This window comes from Sycon ciliatum, chromosome 2 (genome assembly GCF_964019385.1).
Source record: "Sycon ciliatum chromosome 2, ocSycCili1.1, whole genome shotgun sequence".
Classification (NCBI taxonomy): Eukaryota; Metazoa; Porifera; class Calcarea; order Leucosolenida; family Sycettidae; genus Sycon; species Sycon ciliatum.
This window is the reverse complement of record NC_088644.1, coordinates 45,981,956-46,005,485: the sequence shown is the minus strand read 5'-3', so window position 1 is coordinate 46,005,485 and position 23,530 is coordinate 45,981,956. Positions and strand designations below refer to the sequence as shown.

Here is a 23,530-nt window from a genome sequence, read left to right as displayed (position 1 = left end):
ACGCTAAAGCCATCGTCGCACCAAGCATACCGATCCGAGACAACGGGATCCCTGTGAGGGTGTTGTTCGACGGAGGGAGCCAGCGCTCGTTCGTGACACATGATGTGCAAAGGTAGGTGGACCTAAAGACAGGCAGGCAGGAATGCTTGAAAGTGAACGCCTTTGGTGAAGGCTCTGGTGGGGACAGCGGTTTGAAAGACGTGGTGAATCTGACCGTGCAGAGTACGGAGGGAGACCCCTGCAGCTGGAGTGTGTCGTGATTGATGCAATTTGTGCACCAGTCCAGAACCAGCACCCTGCACAAGCAGTCCAGTGCTGCGGTGCGCTCCAAGGCCTCACACTGGCAGACGACAGCGACGGCACAGCCACAATCGATCTATTGATTGGAGCCGATCAGTACTGGCAATTTATGATGGGCAAGACGATCACGACGGCCGCTGGTCCGACAGCCATCCATACGCGTCTTGTCTGGGTCTTGTCTGGTCCTGCATCAGGCAAAACTAGTACGACAGGCACATGCCTCGCTACTGAGGTGCACAGCTTAACGGCGCAGGTCCTTGATCAGCAGCTGCAACAATTCTGGGAGCTGGAGTCTCTTGGGATACACCCAATCACGGAAAATCAAGTCCAAGCAGCATTTAATGAGACGGTGACGTTCGAAGAGGGACGCTACACCGTGCGACTCCCCTGGAAGGAAGTCCATGCAACGCTGCCCGCCAACTTTCGAATCAGCAACAAGCGCCTAATGTCCCTGACCCTGAAGCTGGAGAATACACCGAGTTTCTTCAATGAGTATGCTAGGGTGATGAGGGAGCAGTTGGCAGCAGGCATCATCGAGGAAGTCAAGGACCCGGAATGTGGTGATGTGGGAAACGTGCACTATGTGCCACATCAAGCCGTTGTCCGAGAGGACAAGACCACCACAAAGGTCCGTGTGTCGTGTATGATGCGTCATCCCGCTCAGGCAAGGGCCCGTCAATCAACACCTGTCTCAACGCGGGACCCAATCTGTTGGAGAAGATACCCGATATCTTAATGCGTTTCCGTTGCCATGCCATTGCCCTGACAGGTGACATCGAGAAAACGTTTCACATGCTCCGCGTCGGTGAGGATGACCGAGATGTGCTTCGGTTTCTATGGTGGGATGATCCGTTTTCAACAAACCGACAAATCAAGGTTTTTCGGTTTGCACGCGTAATGTTCGGCTTGACTTCAAGTCCATTCCTGCTGAACGCAACCCTGAAACATCATCTGGACAAGTATCAAGTTGATGACCCTGAATTCGTCAGCGTTGTGGGCGATTCGATGTCCGTTGACGACTTGGCTGCCGGAGGGGACGATGAGGAAAGCGCAGTCACTCTCTACTCCAAGTTGACGGAGCGCATGGGTGACGGTGGCTTCAACATCCGCAAGTTTGCATCAAGTTCTATCTCCGTCCAGCAGCACATCGACACCGCTGAAAAGTCAGCTTTGGTGACTTGCTCCATATCACCTCAGGAAGATGACCTGACGTATGCCAAGACATCACTAAACAGCAGCAAGAACGACAAAGTTCTAGGCGTCAAGTGGAATCGAGTGCACGATGAACTAGTCGTGGACATAGCAGCCATCTTCGCCAAGCCGAGCACCCGAATGACGAAGCGCGCAGTGTCATCAGAGGCCGCCCGCATCTTCGATCCCCTCGGCTTAGTGTCACCCGTCACCATAAAGTTGAAGTTGTTTCTGCAGCAGCTGCATGTGGCCGGGCTAGATTGGGACACCCCAATATCGCCACAATTGGCTCAAGCGTGGACCGCTCTCGTCAACTCACTGCAGAACGCCTCGCCGATACGAGTTCCTCATCGCTACTGCAGCAGCACTATCAGCAGTGGTCCGGTATCTCTGCATGGGTTCTGTGACGCTTCCCAGACGGCTTACGGTGCCGTGGTCTACTTGAAAGTAGAAAGTGACGAGGTGGCAGTTCAACTGGTCATGGCCAAGACGCGGGTGGCCCCAACTGCCAAGCAGACAATCCCGAGACTGGAACTGCTATCAGCTCTGATCCTAGCTCGCCTAATGGCCACAGTGAGGCAAGCTCTAGAGAAGATGATTCTCATCTCATCTCTTCACTGTTGGACAGACTCGCAAGTCGCACTCGGGTGGATCACCAATGAGGATCAAGGTGGAAACAGTTTGTCCAGAATCGCGTGGATGAAATCCACCGACTGACTGGCACAGGAGCATGGGGCTTTTGCCCAGGGACGCTCAATCCTGCGGACCTCCCGTCTCGGGGCACAACACCCGCAGAACTCCACAGGTCAATGTGGCTGACTGGTCCAGCCTGGTTGCACACTGCAAACCGACCACCCGGCCAACAGCCCCAGGAGGGAGAAGTGCCAGAAGAGTGCACAGCTGAGAAGAAGAAGAAAGTGGCACAAGTATGTGTAGCAAGCACTGCGCCGACCCAGGGCATCTCCACCGTGACAGATATCACCAGCTACAGCAGTCTGACCAAGCTGCTACGAGTCACAGCCCAGGTACAGCGAGCAGTCAGGCGTATGCAAGTGCAGCAGCTTGAGATTTTCGTCTCTGCTGACGACATGGAGAAAGCGAAGGCGGTCTGGGCTCAGGACATTCAGAGAGAGGCAACCCAAGACCCGAAGTATGCGAACTGGGTTCGTGAGTTCGGTATTTACGAAGACAACAGCGGTGTTCTGCGATGTCGTGGAAGACTGCAGAATGCGAAACTCACGTTCAGTCAGATCCACCCAGTTCTACTGCCAGCCAACCACCCGTACACCAGTCTTGTTGTGGTACGTTGCCATGGAATTGTTGGCCACAATGGTGTCAAGGAGACGCTGACAGAAGTACGAAGTCAGCATTGGATCGTCCGAGGTCGCCAAGTTGTACGTCGACTTATCAACCAATGCACAACCTGCAAGCGACACGAGGGTCCATCATACTCTACGCCAGAAACACCACCGCTACCTCAGTTCCGTACAACCGTGGACTTTCCATTCACGTACACAGGCGTGGATTTTGCTGGTCCCCTGTACGTGAAGGATGGCAATGAGACCCGCAAGGCGTATGTTGCGTTCTTCACTTGCGCAGTGTCTCGCGCTCTCCATCTGGAACTTTTGCCTGATATGTCAAGAGAGTTGTTCCTGCGTTGTTTCCAACGGTTCATTGCCCGGTTTGGACTACCAAGAGAGGTGAAGTCCGACAACGGCAAGACGTTCAAGGCAGCCGCGAAGTCGCTGGAAGGACTGTTCACCGTGGAAGAAGTGGCGAGTCGCTTGGCAGACCACGGCGTACGTTGGACCTTCAATCCGGAGAAGGCCCCCTGGTGGGGCGGGTTCTTTGAGAGAATGGTGAGATGTGTCAAGCGTTGTCTCAAGAAGATCCTACACCTCTCCAAGGTGACATACGAGGAACTGCTCACAACATTGCTGGAGATTGAGGCAATCTTGAACAGCCGGCCTCTCTCGTATGTGTCTTCAGAGGACATGGAAGAACCACTTACTCCATCCCACCTCATCTACGGCAGACGAGTGCTGTCCTGCCCCATGAGTAGTAAGGGACGAGCGGGTTCTGTGCCAGGGGGCGCCCGGGTCCCAAAAAATGGGGTATTATTGAAAAATGGGGTACTAATAGTACCCCATTTTTGCGGTGAAAATTATTTTTGGCCCGGTTTTTTTGCGGATAAAAATATGTGCCAGGGGGTGCCCCTACCTCAAAAAAATGGGGTATTATTGAAAATATGTGTTGTGCACATGTGGGTTTGAATCTCACTTTTTTGGGCCACCTTGCCCCGGATGGGAGTGGGTATAAAAAGTAGAATGTTGAATATGGTGTTTATCATGAAGTTTTTTCCGTGACCTACCCCACCTCCCCATGCAATTTTTCAAAAATGGTCCTGCTCGCACACACGTCAGAAAGGTCAGTTCTTGATAGATACGATACATGTCATTACAAAGAATAATGGAACGAACAGTGAATATCGCAATGGAGTGGAGGAGAAAGGTAGTACAATTCAGTTCTTGTTGTCCTGATTTCATCAAGCTAGTATTGGATGAGAGACCACAAAGTTTACTCTTCGAATACGTGTGAGGATGGATTCACCCATGATCTCTTCCGTGACACGCAGTACGAGGTGGAGTTGTCGGACGCTCTGATGTGCACCAATGGTTCCACCCAGTCAGCAATGGAACTGTCAGTCGACGACCTCCTTTGCACCGCCATCGTGTCAACAGTCGACTCGGGTAATTTGGAGATAAATCCATCGTCGCCGATGTCGATCGTACCAACTCGCACACGAATCCGCGTTACTCTTGTTGCAACGGCACGGAGTTGAACGGCCTTGGTACTACGTCGTACACGCACACGATCAACTCGAGAGACTTCATTTTTCGTTCACCTCCTTGACAAGTTGCATTACGTCGCTGGAATCCAAATAGGTTGCATCAGCGAAGAGGTCGATGATGTGTTGAGAGCACGGTTCGTCACGCATGTCACTAAGCTTGTAGAATGAGTGTCTACCATCAGTCCACCTTCGCAGTATGACATCATCATCAGTCTCACTAATAGTTCCGTAGTCCTCCACACCACCGATGACGATTTTAGGAAGGTGCTGTTTCCTATTCTTCACATTCAAGATCAGACTGGTGACCCTGCAGATAATATACTCAGCAGCAGTGAGTGGTGACATATCGAATCTTCTGGGATGTGCTATCATCGGGTCAAGATCCCTGGTTGTCTTGCTAGCACTGAGGCGACGGATTGAGAACTCTTCATTATCGCATGAAAATAAATACCATTTCTCTGCTCTGCACGTCTCAGAAAATGTCCACGCCATTTTAGCTTCTTCACACTGCAAGAAGGAGTCGATAATGAAACTGCAGGTTGAGACTACTTCACCTCGAGGTCAAAGTTCACGCCGCGATGACCTTTGTAAACAAGGCTACGTCTAGACGTCTCAAACAAGACCAAGGGGTCACGCCACGGGGAGGTGACGACCTTGGAGAACACGATGTGTTTCGAAAGCGGAAAGACGCCCCCGTCATGGTGAGTCTTTTTTGTTCGGGTTTGGAATCTTTCGACTATGATATCAGATTGAGATGTGAATGCCTTTCTTCTATTGCTTTGACCTTTGGGCCAAATAAGGCACACTGTGTCGGTCGTGCTTAGTCTGACCCCGGGACTCCCCCCCCCCCAGGGTTTGACCTTTGACCTTTGGGTTGAATAAGGCACACTTATCGTCATTGTTAATCTTTATTCTGTTCATTTTTTATTTATTTTTTTCAGGAGTATTTTGCTATTATCCCCGGATAGGAGTGGGTATAAAAGTAGATATATTGATGGATAATGTTTCACTATGAAGATGATGGTGTGGGGTGAAGATGGATTCTGAATTAGAGATCTTACGTGCCTATGTACGTGAAAAGAGACTTCGTGAAGAAGAAGAAGAACAAGAAGAAGAAGAAGAACAAGAAGGAGGAGAAGAAGAAGAAGAGCAAGAAGGGAAGGAAAAGCAGTGTCATCATCTTGATCATGTTGTTCATGAAGGAAGATACGTATGTTCTTCTTGTGGACTTGTCATGGATGTGGTTTACTTACCTGAAGTTAATGTGCATCAGAGATGTAGTTTGATGAAGAAGCCTTACGCTGCGCATGAGCGGTTATGTGGTGTGGATCGTCATCTTTTGCATTTTCTTTCGAAAACTGAACTCTTATCCGATCAGCTTCGTGTACACCCTCTTCGAGAGCAGATACGTGCGATGAAGAAGTCCTGTTTGTACAAGAGTATAAATTATGCTATAGCATTATCCTGTATAGTATACGATACGAATGTGGATGCATTACGTAAACTGTATTCCTACTTACCTCATAGCAATGTAGCCTGGTTGAGGTTCAGTCGAATCATGAAACCTCTTCCTCAGCATTTTCCACTCCTATACGTACTGCATCTCATGGAGTCGACTAGGATGGTGTCTTCATTGCAATTGTCCACGTTGCGTTCGAATTTGCTGCTTTTATCTCAATCTGATATGTCTCTTATGACATCATTGATTGATGCTTATTGCTGGGAAATCTATTCACTTGATCACGTGATCCAGAACATGCACACGTTTGACTGTGATCTTCTTTCCATACTGTATCAATTCACCAAGGTGGCGGTATCATGTAAGGAATCTTTATAATGAGATATGATTTTGGCGGGCACGATGCTGATTGGTCAAATGTTTTTGGCGGGCTTGATGCTGATTGGTGAAATGTTTTTGGCGGGCTTGATTGGTTGACACATATCTTCTCATTTCAATCCACATACCTCTCTGGCTCGTATAAATACGAATGATTGTCTGCAGTTGAGTCATTCGTTCATCGAATACAGTGCTGACGAGTTGTCCTGACTTCACTTCCTAGAAGATGGCTTCCCTATACGAGCGAAGGATGAAGAAGAATTCCGCTCTTCCTGCTGACCCTCCTCGAGTTGTGCTCTCTTCGAAGCCAGTACCGGCTAAGCGTCGCTATGCATCACCTGCTCCTACCAAGCTCCACAAAGAGATTGTGGTGGATGGGTTTCAGGAGGACATGCAGCTGCCCTACAAGTTATCTGGTAAATCCTTCTACAAGCCTGGATATAAGATGTACTTCCCTTCGGGAGCTCTGCCAGCCTGTGGTAGTACGGCAACAGCTCGCAAAGATGCTCAAGGACAAGTTTACATCGAACTGAACGAGTCCACTGAGTTCATCATTACGAACTTGATCAAGACTTGTCCATCGCTCCGTGACACTCTCCGAAGTGGACGTGTGGAGAAGATCATAACCAACTTCTATACATCACGTTTGTCCGACGGTCAATGTCGGGTGTACATCAACGGTGAAAACAAGCTAGTCCCGGCCAGCTCGTTTGAACTGGATGTGGAACAAGATGTATTCATCTACCCCGGGGCAGTCTCCCTAGACACTGACGAGCAAGTGATGAAGGTACGTCTTGCTGTTGCTCCAATCATCTGCATCAACGTGGAACCCAGATGTTTTCATCGTGCTCTGGACGCACACATGGCACTTTCTATCACGGAGCTGAAACAGCTGACTGAGAGCTTCACATCATTATGCAGTGTCGTCGTCCAACAAGACGATCAGCTGGTAGAGACCTTCCAATAAGTCTTTAATGAACTGCCTTCTTTATCACACAGCTGATCATTCATTCTTATTCTATCCTATACTATCCTATACTACTTTCTACGTCAATACCTCATGATACTCATTAAAAAAAAAAAACTTCTAAAGAACAAGTATGGGTGGTGTTGTGTCGAGTAGTACGTCCACGGAAGAGTGCTGCCTTGCCTCTTCGGACTCTAGTATCCCCACTGCTACTACTAGTGGAGAATGGGTTGCAGGATGTGAAAAGAATGGAATTGGGAAAGATGAGCCAGGGTGATCTCATGTGAACACCATCAATGAATGCGTCATTCATGACAAGATCAATCATGTCAAGGTTACATCATCTGTTTTTGGCGGGCTTGATGGTGATTGGTTGTCAACTTTGCATTTTCAACCCACCCCATTCTGACTTGTATAAATATGCATGCTTGACATGCAGTCGAGTCATTCCTTCACCCGATACAGTATTGATCAGTTGCCTCGTGTCTTCACATTCTAGGAAATGAATTCCCTTTACGAGAGATGGTTTCACGTTGCAAAGAGTCTTAACGGATCGGCTGATCACAAGACTCACGAATGTCAGGTGTGTCATCTGCTAGTACGAGTTGCTGACCATGTTCTTGCAACATACGCAAAGGATGAAGGTGAATGCTCGGAGACTCGTCATGCCTTTGCCATTGACCATTTGTTCGTTCGTGATTCGACATTGTTTCACGTGTGGACATCTGCTAAACATGTCGCTATGAAGAGACCTGACATTCTCAGGTATGCTGCGAGCTTTACTGTTGGTGATGGTGATCGTGAACAAGCTGAACGACTTGAAAGTTGCATATGCGGCATCATGGAAGGTTTATGGAGTCATGCGTCAAACGACGTCATTGCCCTGGAGATGACCTTGGCATATTCAGTCACTCTGTTGGACATGCTGGCACGGAAAGGCGATCGTGCGAAGGTGTTGTTAGCACGAGATTTCCTCATGAAACACATTCATGAACAATCGAGGAGGAGGATGAACGGTCGACTCATCAACATGATGACTGTGGCTCTTGTTTGTTGTGCATTACCTGTTGTTTACCTGTTCTTATGAGCATCATAAAGATTTATTTGAGAAAGAAAATATTTCCTATCATAATTAGAACAGTGTGTGTGTGTGTGTGTGTGTGAAGATGGCGTACTGGGCTACGCATTTCCATAGGAGTGATGGGGAGGAGACTTCCCTCAAGCACATGCAAAGCATGCGGAATGATATTACCGAAATACAATCAGTTGTGGGGAACGATGACACCGAAAACACCTTGGTTCATGATGTGGAGAAACTGAAAGAGGTGAAAGCCGATGAGAGCAAAGTGGAAGATGTGGAAAACAGATCTACGCGCTACACAGATCAAGCCATAGCAGCTGATGAGCTGCACGTGAAAACAGATGGATCCGTGTCCATGGATGCTAACCTCAACATGAACGAGCATTCCATCTGTAATTTGGCGTACGATGATAATTCTTTGACATGTGCTGTCCCTGCCGGTTGGGTCAAGAATGAAATCCAACAAGCATCATCGAGATTGCAAACTGGTATGGACACTGTGCGCAAGATGAAAGGACCTCGTGGTGATCGGGGATTGGGATGGCTTAGCGGAGGTGGCATGCCACTGAACTCTGTAGGGAGAAATGGTGACTTCTATCTCGATGCAACCACGCTCATCGTGTACAAGAAATTCAGCTCGAAATGGAAGGCGTTTGGTCGGCTTCATGGATCAAGAGGTGAAGCTGGTCCACGTGGAGAACGTGGATTGATCGGTCCTGAAGGTGAGACTGGACCTAGAGGAGCTGATGGGCAAGGTGGTGAACGCGGTCAAAAAGGTGATCAAGGAATACCTGGTCCAGAAGGTCCCAGAGGTGAAGTTGGACCACGTGGAGAACGTGGGTTGGTCGGGCCTGAAGGTGAGATTGGACCTAGAGGAGAAGATGGGCAAGACGGCCCACAAGGTGAACGTGGTGTGCAAGGTGATCAAGGAACCACAGGTCCCATGGGTCCCCAAGGAACCATCGGTCCAACCGGTCCTCCAGGAAACAGAGGTCCCGTGGGTCTCCAAGGAATCATCGGCCCCATAGGTCCTCAAGGAACCAGAGGCCCCATGGGTCCGCAATCAAATCAGAACCTATCCGATCCGTTTCATCTACTACCTCTCATTCGGAGAAACGCCTACCTCTACATATACTCTCATCCTAGCAGATTTGAATCCGTCACCAGGGTGAGCAGAAACAGATACAGAGGGATAAATCTCGTTGACATGAAGGACAAGAGAATCAACGTGAACAGCATCGACATGTTCCGAGACGATCACTTCTACCTCAACATTACACAACCCAGCGAAGTTTCCATTAGAGAACGATTCGTCAATCTGTTTCACGACAACATGTCTTTTGCAATGTTCCAAGTAATTCAAGTGGACGCACCTGACCCTAGAAACATGGCATTGAAGGCATTCGATATCGATACTGTCGGAAATTTCAGCTTGGATAGTTTGTACGTGTTGTTCACTGCCACCCACATAAGTGGCAACTACTTCACGCGTCCCGGCCATTCATCATTCAACATACCCGTTTCGTCTGTAGTCAGCCAATTATCGGCGGCTTTGGATAAACCTGTGTCGAGTATGACGGATCTCTTGGGTACAAAGTGTGTCATAAGTTACGCTCGGAATTCAGAAGGCCTATTCACTCTATACGTAAACTCCATTTTGATACATTCCAACTTAGACACTGTCCCATTTTCCAGGACCAATGGAATCGAAGATTGCAATTATAGCATTGGTGGTACTCAATTCTTCAACGGCACTTCATCAAAGTTGTTCTGTCATTTGCACTTTGCAGAGAGTTTATCTTCTCACACAATCCAGCGCATCCACACAGAACTCATGGCACACTACGATATATGAAAGTGCTACTTTGATTGTACATAATATATAGCACACATGCTACACTACATTCTTGAGATGAAAATGAAAAATAAAACCTATCTATAGTGAGTGTCATCACAACACCAGAATGTCTGTGATATTGACAGTGGCGAACAACACGTCGGGCGTGAGCAGGGGATTGCACAAACCGAACTTTACTCTAAATGTGAAGGAGCTCGATACGCGTGATAAAGTCCTGCATGTTGAATCGGCTCAGTTTGAAGTACACTTTGAGAACATAGACGAGGCAACGAACAAACTCTATGTGGTACATGGTGTAGAAGAAGAAGAAGAAGAAGAGGATAGACTTTCCATCAAGACGGGAACATACAGCGATGTAGACGATTTGGTGTCTATTATCAATGCCACTCTGAAACGAGCAGGACACGGAGACATTGTGTTTTCCTACTCTCGTCACACCAGCCGCATAAGTGTCTCGGTACCCAGGAATAAACGGTGCTTGTTGAAGAAGGACTCACCCGCATTGGTGCTGGGTGTGGGCACTATTCTCAAGCCATACACGATCGAGGGATCTCACACGTTCCCGTTCGCTGTGGATCTGACAAAAGGCAGAAGACTTGTCCTGCTCTACACCGACCTCATTGGACCTGCTGTGGAGTACGAAGACAATACTGATTCGAGGGTGCTGAAGACTTTTCTTATTCAAACCCTCAACGGTTTGAATAACTACGTGTTCGGGAAAGAAGACAAACGACTGCTGCTTCCACACGAAAACGTGACTAGCATTTCGTTCTGGTTGAAATTCAACACCGGTGAACACATTACTTCCGGATATCCCGTCTACCTTGATCTTCGGATCACCAACACAACTACTTAGATGGATCTTCCAGATGTTCGTGTCCGTCACGTGCGTGACATGGTGGAGGATATAGCAAAACGAAAGAAATTGGAGAGCGAAAAGGTGCGTTGCCGGGAGAAGTACGTGATTTACAACACTGCAATCTTGTCCTTTCTCATACTCATTCAAACCATTCTCAATATCCTTCAAGGGAGTGGTGCCGTATCTGGAGAACATCGCATTCGAATCATCGCCATCAGTAGCACGATCATCGGTGTGATCATGGCATGCATTGGTAAACACGTTCTCGACACCAAACGTCAGCTTGTCAAGTGTATTGAACAACTGCAGCAGATGGAGAGAGCTGAAGACTCGTTCATGTTGGAATTGGGCATTACTCTTGAAGATGGGAAGCTCACTAACGAGGAGCATCAACGATTGATATCGATGATGAACGACTTTCGCAAGACACTGGGATATTGGATCTTTGAAAAAAATTCACCCCTATTATAATGTGACTCGCAAGAATGGCACAGGAGATATACTCACCACAAGCTCCGGAGTCCTTCACGGGACTCCTGACCAACACGAAGATCGTTCAGAAGAACATCCTCGACAGGACGGAGAAGAAACTCTCGTTGCTTGAGGGTAGACGCGGAGTACGACTCTTTTCCACAGCAGATCGATCACCACCATCCCTGAACAATGAACTAGACATCTCGTCGCCGAATTTCATTGCTCTGGGGGAGAGCTATTTCATCGTGAAAATGCGCTATAGTGTCAAAAACAATCTCAATAACCAGCCTGGAGACTACACGCGATGGGTGTGCACCACGTCACCAGCCTTTTCGTGGTTCAAGAACATTCGAGTGGAGATCAACGGAACAGAGGTCACGCAATCGAGTAAAGTTGCCGACATGCAAATGGTTCAGCATATCCTCAGTCTAATGGAAAGCAGCAGCGAACGCCTTCAGTACGTGGACTCGGATCTCTACGGTCTACAGAAACTGGATCCGCAAAGAGCATTGAGAGGTGTGGATTTAACGCCCTATCAACTTGGTGTGAAGCGTAAGCATGGCTATGCCTTCGAAACAAACGCTGCAAACGCTAATGCAGCACAAGCACCGGATTTCGTCGATGATTTCACACTCAGGCGTGCACCCACCGTCGAGCTTGTCACCAACGAAGGCTTCTCCAACACGGTTCAGGAAAATGCACTTCGTGCAGCTGTTGGACGGTTTCAGTACAAGCTGAGACCCTTCCTACCGTTTTTCAATCAGGACGATGCTTGGTTACCCCCGGGTACACAGGTGAAGCTTCGCTTTGATCTGCCACAATCCGAGCTTTCCAGATACATCATGCTTAGCGATCAAGGCGGTGGTGCCAACAGTGCTCTGAGCGTCGGTGATATTGAGATCGATCTACTCCGATTGGACTTTGTGTACACTACCTATCGCATGGAACCCAATCTCACCGATCGTGTACGCCTTCCCAAACAACTCTATTTCCACACGTGGTGCCCTCGTCTCATACAAAAGAGCATTTCAGATGATGCTGGTACACTGGAACTGCTTCACAATGCGGACATTCCACGCAGGATGATCCTGTTCTTCACAGATTTGACTCATGGTACACAGCCAGCATTGGCTGGAGGTCAAGCATCGCATTCTTCGAACAGACTGGCCATGATTCATGCAAATCTCAGTCAACTTCGTGTCACTGTCAACGACCAGACGCTCTTTGACAACCCGCTCAAGTTCCAGTGGGATGTGAGTCGTAATACTGAAGGGCAATACTTCTACGATTACAACAAATCCTCCTACCTGCGTGGCTACAATCTGGTTCAAGACTTTTTCGGCAAGACGTATGGAACGCAAATCCCCATCACCGCTGCAGATTACTGCAATCACTACTTTATGGTGCCTATCAACTTGAATCTGGATCGGACCACAGACAATCCAAGATCGAGAGGAAATCTGTCCATCGACTATCAATTTAGCGACGTGACAAACGCCCCCGTGAGGAGACCTAGCGAAAATGGTGCCTCGATCAAAGTCAACCTTCTCTGCATGGACAAGTACTTGTACGCCATGAGCAAAGATGAAGGTATCAAAGCCGAAGTTGTATGAATTAATTCCGACCTAGTAGTAAAAGGGCATCATGGAAGGTGGTGACCTGGAGACCAAACATCGTGTCTACGGTGGTGATTTGAAAACATCGAGTCGACAACACGGTGGATTCTTCTGGAAAAAGAGCTTCTGGAAAAACCTAATCGGTGCTGGACCGGATGAGATGGAAAAGCAGATGGCGGAACCCACGACAAAACAAGATGCAATGCAACGCGGTGGACTTGGACCCCTGGCTGCCATGGCAGGAATGACACTTCTTCCCATGCTTTTGGGGAGAGGAGAGTCCGGAGACATTGTGGAAACGCAAATGAAAACAGCTTACAACCCTGCCATGCACCGAGGAGGTCTAGCCATTCCACCAGGATTAGCCGCCAAGGCCATACCACTCCTGACGAACCTGGCTGCTCCCTTGGCCATGGGTACCATGGCATCACTGGGTGACAACGTAATGGATAAAATATTCGGCAGAGGAGTAAGGAAGGGAAGCTCAGCAGGTGCCATGAAGCGCACTAAAAGTCGTCGTCGTCGGCATGCACCGAAGAAGATTCGTCAACGAGCATCTCGAAAAACCAAGACGCCAGCTCGTCAAGTTCGCTCCAAAGGCCGCAGGGCACGAGGAATAAAGAAACAAGGAAGGGTATTGTTCAAAAAACTAGGACATCGTGCCCTCGACGAAGTTTCATCGTTCCTGTCTGCACCTCGTAGATCCCTAACCCGTCCTGAAACTCCATTTGCTCAAAAAATTCGACAGAACATTAACAGTGCAGGACCGTCTTCTATGCGTTCTGCTCACATCGGTCCATCCTACAACATCTGATCATGGACTTTATCTCGCTCCTTGGACAGGAAATCGGGAGGAAGAAAAAGACTAGTCCCGTAAGGAACGACGATGTTCCGACCACGGCCACTGCTCGACACGGGCTGCACATTCCTGGTCTTCAGTTCGAGTCTAAGGATTGGTTCACGGAAATCATTCCTGCTCTGAAATCCTGGGGTCAAAACGTATTGTTTCTGGGACAGAGCAACATGGGTAAATCCTACTTTCTCATCAAGCTCCTGAAACGCGTGCAACCTGAGCATATAGTTGTCATCTCCAACACGCCGGCCGATCAGTATCGTCTCCCAAGCCTCAAATCCTTCAAGCATTACAGCACCATGCCCGAGTGTATCGAAGACATGGATCTCCAGCCTAACACCTATGTGATCATTGATGACATCAGAGTGATGGGTTTGAAGCACGGCAGTCAAAGAGAGTGTCTCTACAAGTTCTTCACCATGTACAGTCATCATCATAAGTTGAACGTGTTCTTTCTCTCTCAGAGCTTTGATAACATTAAAGACATGAAGATCAATGCAAACTTTATGTATCTATTTCGCTTCACTGATAAAAGCAATATCAAGCGTTATCTCAATACTCTGTTTGGTGGTCTGTGCACGAAGTCATCCATTATCTTTAGATTGTATGAGAAGTTATTGGCGGTGTGTCGCAGACCTATCCTAACCATTGATTGCTCTTCTAATCAGTACTACACGTATTGCGAAGACACTGCATTAAAGAGATCAAGGGAAAAACAAAGGTTAAAAATCCAAAGAAGTGTGACACATGACGGGTAACTTGTGGTAAGTTTTACAAAAAGTGAGAACTAAAATAAAGAGTAAGTGTGACAAACGGGCATGAACAGTGCAGAAACAACTCATGAACACGAGGTGCAAACTCACGAAAATAACCTAAGTGCTAAAACATGTTCTTTTTGCTTACACAAATCGGGCTTATGCGTACGAATACAAACAGCTTCAAGGATCTTCAACTGCTGGACATAACGGGCACGACACAGTACAGAGAAGTGGGAATCATCATACACACTCAAACAATCGGGACGAGATAACAAATGCAAATACACAGCTGACTTCTTACGAATTTCACCCTCATCAGCTCCATCACCTTCCCTGCCACCTGACTCCTCCTCGTCCGTTTTATCACCATCACCACCAGCCGTCTCACCGTCATCCGCCTCGTCTTCATCCGCCGCCTCGTCATCACCCGCCTCGTCGTCATCTGTATCCTCGCCGTCATCCGCCTCGAGGAAGGAGAACATGGATGGTATCAGACGACTGACTGGTGGTGAATATGAGTTGGGTGATGATGCGGCGGATGACGAGAATACAGATGACGACGAGGCGGATGACGGCGAGGATACAGATGACGACGAGGCGGGTGATGACGAGGCGGCGGATGAAGACGAGGCGGATGACGGTGAGACGGCTGGTGGTGATGGTGATAAAACGGACGAGGAGGAGTCAGGTGGCAGGGAAGGTGATGGAGCTGATGAGGGTGAAATTCGTAAGAAGTCAGCTGTGTATTTGCATTTGTTATCTCGTCCCGATTGTTTGAGTGTGTATGATGATTCCCACTTCTCTGTACTGTGTCGTGCCCGTTATGTCCAGCAGTTGAAGGTCCTTGAAGCTGTTTGTATTCGTACGCATAAGCCCGATTTGTGTAAGCAAAAAGAACATGTTTTAGCACTTAGGTTATTTTCGTGAGTTTGCACCTCGTGTTCATGAGTTGTTTCTGCACTGTTCATGCCCGTTTGTCACACTTACTCTTTATTTTAGTTCTCACTTTTTGTAAAACTTACCACAAGTTACCCGTCATGTGTCACACTTCTTTGGATTTTTAACACTGCATTAAAGGTGACTTTTGAATAAAAACCTCGTTGATGTGTGTGTGTGTGTGTGTGTGTGTGTACGATATTAGTCGAAGAGTTAACCGAAAAGTTAGCCGAAAAGTTAGCCGAAAAGTTAGCCGAAAAGTTAGCCGAAAAGTTAGCCGAAAAGTTAGCCGAAAAGTTAGCCGAAAAGTTAGCCGAAAAGTTAGCCGAAAAGTTAGCCGAAAAGTTAGCCGCAACATTGAAAAAAATTCCAATCATGAATAAGAATGGAGCATCTTACGGTGAAATTCTCAAATGGGCTACCGAGTAGTATACAAAGAGTGGGACTCAGAAAGGGATCCTTCTCGATACCCAAGCGTAAAAGGTTGCAAACCTTGCAGTTTATGACGAAACATCCTCAACACATCATTAAGAAGAGAGCAAATTCGTGGGAAGTTCTCGGTATACCACCACTCATGCGGCAAAAAGGAGGTAATAACTACAATGCATACTTGAAAAGCGTTAAGAAAGTTCTTTCCCAAGTACCAGATCACAGTTTGAGCACCTCCACCCTGTTGGAACTGCAAGCCGATCCGCGAGTAAAGCGTCTATATGACACCCACTTCAAAAACAATCCCGATCACATCAGTTACCCGTCTGTGAGAAATGTGATTGCATCCAACATACTCAACTATGATTCCACTACCGATCAAGTTCGCGATTCCGTTTCAGATGTCAGGAAGAAGAGAAAGGCACCTTTAACATCGGTGCCTTTCAATCTACTACAAGATCATGAATTTGACCGATGGATCCTGCAAATCCTGGACAGTTTCCTCCGGCATACAAATATACCGGTAACCTTTTTGAAGAGCAACTATTTCACAAGCCGATCACAACTGCTGCAACTCTACGATGAAGATCGACTGAGGTTCAGGAGTCGGGTGGAAGCGGCTGCGGATGCCCTGAAGACGCAGACGATGAACGACTACACTACTCTGGTCAACGAGACGAATCGCATCTACATGTCCAGGTACCCGTTTGCAGCCATAGCAGGTGCCATGGGAATCAACAAACACGTCGATGGGTTCCTTCGATCAGAACGAAAGATTCAGGAACTAACCACCCTTGTGATAGCTATACTGGGATCACAGCTCAAGTTTCAAGATCTCAACGATATGACTTCCACCTATGGTAGAACAACAGAAGCAAAATTGATCCATCCCGAGCATTTCATGATCAGAGCACAAAAGGTGATGGTGGACGATGCATCATTCATTCAACAGGTGCTGAAGGACAAAAGCAGGATCACTCGTATCATCAAGGATATCCTGAGCGGACGCTCCATGTGATCACGTGCCAAATATTTTCAGGCTATGATCAAGAATGGACTATCCTCTCAGCAGTGCCGATATCAAAGGAAGATTGAATGGTGTCGGAGGGTTCGTGGGCTGCACGAGTTACGACCTCTTGCCACCCTTGAACAATGGAGACTTTTGTATCGTCAACACCGACAACGTTCTACCGGTGTACGATGCAACGGAAGGCGGACATCATTGGTTGACCGTGTGTCGCGAGAAAAACGTGATCCTGGTTTTTGACAGTTTCGGACGCAGTCTATACACTATGGAGCAAGATTACACTGAACCTGCACTGTGCGATTTCTTTAAAGAAGCCTACGCAGACTGTAAGATCATCACCAACACCCAAGCCGTTCAAGACAGAAGCACAGCAGTATGTGGATGGTATGCCATATTGATGGGAAAGCTATTTTCCAAATATGGTCTGGATGAAGCACTTCGAATTTTCCGAAGAGTCTTTGATGATGACGAAAAGCTGGAAAACGATCAACTGGTTCTCAGTTCAGGTGCCCTGGAAGGTGCTGGAGCCTTTTGGGACAACAAAGTGCAAAAGGCAATTCAGGATGGAAGACGGAAGAAGAAGACAGAACCCGCACAGTTCCATACGAAACTGGCTAACGAATTGCACAAGCCCAGACGAGTGCATTTCAAAAGACGCAAGGTGAAGAGCAGAGCAATTGACCATATATGGAGTGCAGATCTCGTGGATATGCAACGGTTTGCCCGAAGCAATAAGAACATCAAATTCCTGCTAACAGTCATCGACTTATACAGCCGCTATGCCTGGGCAATGCCTTTGAAATCGAAGACGGGTACCGCCGTGAGAGATGCGTTCGATAAGATTGTCAGTACATCCGGAAGGACACCGCTAAAACTCTGGGTAGACGAAGGCAAGGAATTCTACAATGCCCCCATGAAACGATGGTTATCACAACACAACGTCATCATGTACAGCACCCATAACGAGGGTAAAGCGGTGGTGGTCGAGCGCTTCAATAGAACGTTGAAGGCAAGAATGTGGCGTCACTTTACAGAGAAATCCACGAACACGTACCTCAATGTCCTACCTCATCTACTAGACCGCTACAACCAGTCAAAGCATAGAAGCATTGGGATGACACCTCACGAAGCATCGAACGGTAGAATACCAAAAGATGCAGATCAACAAGACCCCCTACAGTCAAAACCCAAGTTCAAAGTGGGTGACGAGGTGCGCCTAACCGTATCTAAGCGTCATTTCGAGAAGGGCTACACTGCGAACTGGACGGAGGAAGTATTCGAGGTGGATGAAATCCTATCAACATCACCACACACCTACAGGATTCGTGATCTGATGGGAGAACACATCATCGGATCGTTTTACGAAGCAGAACTGCAACACGCCAGAGAGACCGGTTTGAGATTCGACAAGGTGTTAAAATACAACAAGGATCAACGTCTTGTGCAATGGAAAGGCTACACAGATAATAAATTCAATACCTGGCTCACAAAGAAGGATGTGAACAGTCTTCGGTCATGATTCACAATGTCATTCATATTGAAAAATAAAAAATAAATGATTGAGTGCTATGTACAAGCTGATGGCGTTCATGAGAATTATCGCATGAGTATGAGGGGTATACTGCTGGACACTTTCACGAGTGCGTTAGCACGACGAAAAATATAAGGGATACGGTATGTACAGAGTACGAATGGTATAATCCAGTTATCCCATGTACTATTCCAAATAGAGCGCGATCAGCACTAAGACATGTATCGATTATCCCACGAGTACGAGCAAGAGTACATGTACTCTTGGTACGAGGGGTACACCGCTAGATATTTTCATGAGTGCGTCAGCACGATTGAAAATATAATGGGTACGGTATGCACAGAGTACGAATGGTATAATCCATTTATCCCATGTACTATCCCAAATAGAGCGTGATCAGCACTAACATCTCCCTTATTTACTCTGTCGCAAGACCCGGGGAATATTCGTGCTCCGAGCGGGGAATATCGCTCTATTGACAGTTGAGTCCTCTTTCCAAGATTCCTTTTGAATTCCTCTCTACCATCTCTGTATGAGAAGAGACCACGGAATTCCGTATATGTATAGCATCCACCGATCGTGCAGTTCGCTGTGATGTCATTGCACAGTGTATGTATATTATGTGCATGTGTGTGTGTGTGTGTTTGTGTGGTACATGATGCATCCTACAATCCACTGTGACGTCAATGCACACTCCATGATGTGCGCATCCATGGTCCGTGTGCCTTACGTATTTCCACCCCTGAAAATATATGAAAATCAAGTACTATGAGAGTAAGAATTATATGAGCAGAAAGCTAGAAAAATCCTCCGTCTCATCGACCTTTCAATAGAAGAAAGGCATTCACATCTCAATCTGATATCATAGTCGAAAGATTCCAAACCCGAACAAAAAAGACTCACCATGACGGGGGCGTCTTTCCGCTTTCGAAACACATCGTGTTCTCCAAGGTCGTCACCTCCCCGTGGCGTGACCCCTTGGTCTTGTTTGAGACGTCTAGACGTAGCCTTGTTTACAAAGGTCATCGCGGCGTGAACTTTGACCTCGAGGTGAAGTAGTCTCAACCTGCAGTTTCACTATCGACTCCTTCTTGCAGTGTGAAGAAGCTAAAATGGCGTGGACATTTTCTGAGACGTGCAGAGCAGAGAAATGGTATTTATTTTCATGCGATAATGAAGAGTTCTCAATCCGTCGCCTCAGTGCTAGCAAGACAACCAGGGATCTTGACCCGATGATAGCACATCCCAGAAGATTCGATATGTCACCACTCACTGCTGCTGAGTATATTATCTGCAGGGTCACCAGTCTGATCTTGAATGTGAAGAATAGGAAACAGCACCTTCCTAAAATCGTCATCGGTGGTGTGGAGGACTACGGAACTATTAGTGAGACTGATGATGGTGTCATACTGCGAAGGTGGACTGATGGTAGACACTCATTCTACAAGCTTAGTGACATGCGTGACGAACCGTGCTCTCAACACATCATCGACCTCTTCGCTGATGCAACCTATTTGGATTCCAGCGACGTAATGCAACTTGTCAAGGAGGTGAACGAAAAATGAAGTCTCTCGAGTTGATCGTGTGCGTGTACGACGTAGTACCAAGGCCGTTCAACTCCGTGCCGTTGCAACAAGAGTAACGCGGATTCGTGTGCGAGTTGGTACGATCGACATCGGCGACGATGGATTTATCTCCAAATTACCCGAGTCGACTGTTGACACGATGGCGGTGCAAAGGAGGTCGTCGACTGACAGTTCCATTGCTGACTGGGTGGAACCATTGGTGCACATCAGAGCGTCCGACAACTCCACCTCGTACTGCGTGTCACGGAAGAGATCATGGGTGAATCCATCCTCACACGTATTCGAAGAGTAAACTTTGTGGTCTCTCATCCAATACCAGCTTGATGAAATCAGGACAACAAGAACTGAATTGTACTACCTTTCTCCTCCACTCCATTGCGATATTCACTGTTCGTTCCATTATTCTTTGTAATGACATGTATCGTATCTATCAAGAACTGACCTTTCTGACGTGTGTGCGAGCAGGACCATTTTTGAAAAATTGCATGGGGAGGTGGGGTAGGTCACGGAAAAAACTTCATGATAAACACCATATTCAACATTCTACTTTTTATACCCACTCCCATCCGGGGCAAGGTGGCCCAAAAAAGTGAGATTCAAACCCACATGTGCACAACACATATTTTCAATAATACCCCATTTTTTTGAGGTAGGGGCACCCCCTGGCACATATTTTTATCCGCAAAAAAACCGGGCCAAAAATAATTTTCACCGCAAAAATGGGGTACTATTAGTACCCCATTTTTCAATAATACCCCATTTTTTGGGACCCGGGCGCCCCCTGGCACAGAACCCGCTCGTCCCTTACTACTCCCATGATTGACCAGGATGATATCGACCTGGCCACCGTGCAACGGGATGATGTGTTGCGTCGCCTGGTCCACATCAAACAGCTGACCGATCACTTCTGGACAAGGTGGCAAGCAGAGTACTTGCTGGAGCTACGCAATGCTCACCGAAAACCACAGTCTGCAAGTCGCGGAGCCGAAGTTGGCGTGGGAGATGTTGTGGTCATACACGAGGATGGTGTGGCCCGCGGATTATGGAATTTGGCAAGAGTGGAGAAGTTGCTGACAAGCAAGGATGGACAAGTCCGCGGAGCAGTCGTGAAACACACCACCAACGGCGGTCGCGTGACATGTTTGCGCCGTCCACTGCAACTGTTGTATCCCGTTGAGTTAGGCGAGCACCGTGAGAGTAACACACCCGATGACGTCACATCCGCTGATTCAGTGGTACCAGCTCCCGTCACTCAGCCATCTGTACCGGAGCCGAGGGCATCTAGAGCGGCAGCCACTCGAGCGAACAGTCTGCGGTAGCAGTTGATCCTGCAAGGCAGAGTATGACAATCTGTTATTTATGTTCGCTGCTCTCTCTCTCTCTCTCTCTCTCTCTCTCTCTCTCTCTCTCTCTCACACACACACTCCTTTTTTTGGATTACGCATTTGACCAGTAATACTTGCAATATCATAAGTATTCGTTGTTGAGCTACAATACATGCATTCGTTCAGCCCTATGTACCTCAACGGAGGGAGTGTTAGATATTGTACATCAACGGAGGGAGTGTTAGATATTGCATGCATCTCTTGTATTTATGGCTACTGTGTGTTACCGTCGGAAAACATTACTATATATTGTTACATGTACGTCTATGTCAAGTCAACCCTGTTCCCATTCGTTTCAGTCTAGTTCTATACTTACTGCCATGACTTGTCCAGTTTATGATTATACAGTCTTCTTCGTTTCCTGTCGTATTGCTTTCGTTTACCGGAGACTTCTACGGTATGTCTCTATTTGCCTCCACGATGTCCTTATCCTGACACTAGCATTTTCTGCGTCGCGTACGGCTGGTGGGAGCCGTCGTGATGTAGAGGCTTCCTCATCATTACTACTTGGAGGACAGTCACGAGTTTGAGTATCTCTGATACTATTGATAATGATTCTTACTGAAGTATGAGGAGAATTGTTTCCGAGTGGAAAGACACTGAGTGTCTATGTGTAATAACTAAATGAGCTCAACGAAGCGCCAAAACGTCCTTTAGGATTCTACTACTACTGTAGTATAGGCTAATGATTACTTATTATTTCTTACACTTTGTATTTCCTGCTCCTGTCCACGTGACGAATCTCTGGCCTTGTAAGCTGCGCGCATGCCCACGTGTTTCTTGCCTTTCTCTCTCTCCGTCATCATGACAAGTAACATTAGTTTTACTATCGATATGAACTGTTTGAGTGTCTGATGAAACCTGGAAAGAGTCTGGTATTACTATCCTACATTGGTGGCAGCGGTGGGATTCGAACCCATGCCTCCGGAGAGACCGGACTCCAGTCTCTCCGGAGGCGTAGGTTCGAATCCCACCGCTGCCACTAATGTTGTAACTCGCTTTTCTCTACCTGCTCCCAGTCCTGTGCCATCTCCACACTTATACAAAGGGACGACGATAACTACATTTAGAAGACTATGACAAGACGACGGAACCACAACTATACATGACGAACTCAAGACGAAGACTGCTTTTCACACCACAGCAACACGCGCATGCACCAACATGACGTACACAAAATAACGTACTACAACACTACTAGTACGGGCAGAACCAGAGTAGGATCTCTAAAACTTCCTTGTATTAGCTATTTTCATTATGTGCCATGAAGTGCAAACTGTAAATACAATAAATATATATAAATGCAACGGTACAAGATCATCCTGCACCCGAGGATAACCTGCCTGAAGCTAGAGATACTTCAGACGACAACATCTCTCCGCAGGACCAGAAGATCAAGATTCTGTGGGATTTCACGACCCGGTGCGATCGCTTCATTGAGCCCCGATGGCCTGATATTGTTCTGGTTGATGGACCTGCCAAGAAGGCCCTGATCATTGACATTGCTGTACATGGTGATCTATGCGTTGCTGAAAAGGAAGCTGAGAAACGTGCAAAGTATCAACTTCTTGCTCGAGAAATCCATCGGCTATGGCAAGTTGAGACTCAGATTGTTCCTGTGGTAGTTTGGGCACTGTTTCAAAACAGTTGCCAGGATACCTTGAAACCATCGGTATCACCAGCTACTGCTCTGTGTCTGAATTGCAAAGAATACTCTCTATGCCTCTGTAGCTATCCTGCATAAGATCCTTGATTTGTAATGCTCTGCTGTGGGTGGTGGAGTTCTTTTGGTCCTATTTTACTCCAAAACCTCTCTTGTTTCATATTATCAATATTTAAAAAGTGTTGTGTGTTTCTCTCCGTTTTTACCTGCGATCGTAATTAATAACCACAATTATGATGCATGGCCCCACCTTTGGCTGCTGGATGCTAGTCCGGTGGGTGCCAATCTCCGGCGCTTCGATCGAGTGCCGATGAATAAAAAACAGATC

General features: G+C 47.3%; 3 protein-coding genes across 3 annotated transcripts; all 3 read left to right on the top strand.

Annotated features, from left to right (window-relative positions):
* Nucleotides 1–1,035: 1,035 nt before the first annotated feature.
* LOC135810637 (uncharacterized) lies at nt 1,036–2,208 on the top strand. Its single transcript, XM_065324129.1, has one exon. The coding sequence runs from the start codon at nt 1,036–1,038 to the stop codon at nt 2,206–2,208; it is 1,173 nt and encodes a 390-aa protein (XP_065180201.1).
* A 92-nt stretch (nt 2,209–2,300) lies between these two features.
* Nucleotides 2,301–7,146, top strand: LOC135810636 (uncharacterized). Its single transcript, XM_065324128.1, has 2 exons — nt 2,301–3,466; nt 6,783–7,146. Exons 1-2 carry the CDS (start codon nt 2,301–2,303, stop codon nt 7,144–7,146), a joined length of 1,530 nt encoding a protein of 509 aa, XP_065180200.1.
* A 13,823-nt stretch (nt 7,147–20,969) lies between these two features.
* LOC135810634 (uncharacterized) lies at nt 20,970–21,473 on the top strand. Its single transcript, XM_065324127.1, has one exon. It carries the CDS (start codon nt 20,970–20,972, stop codon nt 21,471–21,473), a length of 504 nt encoding a protein of 167 aa, XP_065180199.1.
* The last annotated feature ends 2,057 nt before the right edge of the window (nt 21,474–23,530 follow it).

Excerpts from the sequence above, each read along its gene's own strand:
- LOC135810634 (XM_065324127.1), top strand. The coding sequence starts at position 20,970 with ATGATTGACCAGGATGATATCGACCTGGCCACCGTGCAACGGGATGAT.
- LOC135810637 (XM_065324129.1), top strand. The coding sequence starts at position 1,036 with ATGCGTTTCCGTTGCCATGCCATTGCCCTGACAGGTGACATCGAGAAA.
- LOC135810636 (XM_065324128.1), top strand. The coding sequence starts at position 2,301 with ATGTGGCTGACTGGTCCAGCCTGGTTGCACACTGCAAACCGACCACCC. Across the intron at positions 3,467-6,782 it reads TTGAACAGCCGGCCTCTCTC|TGGACGTGTGGAGAAGATCA; the intron begins GTATGTGTCTTC and ends CACTCTCCGAAG.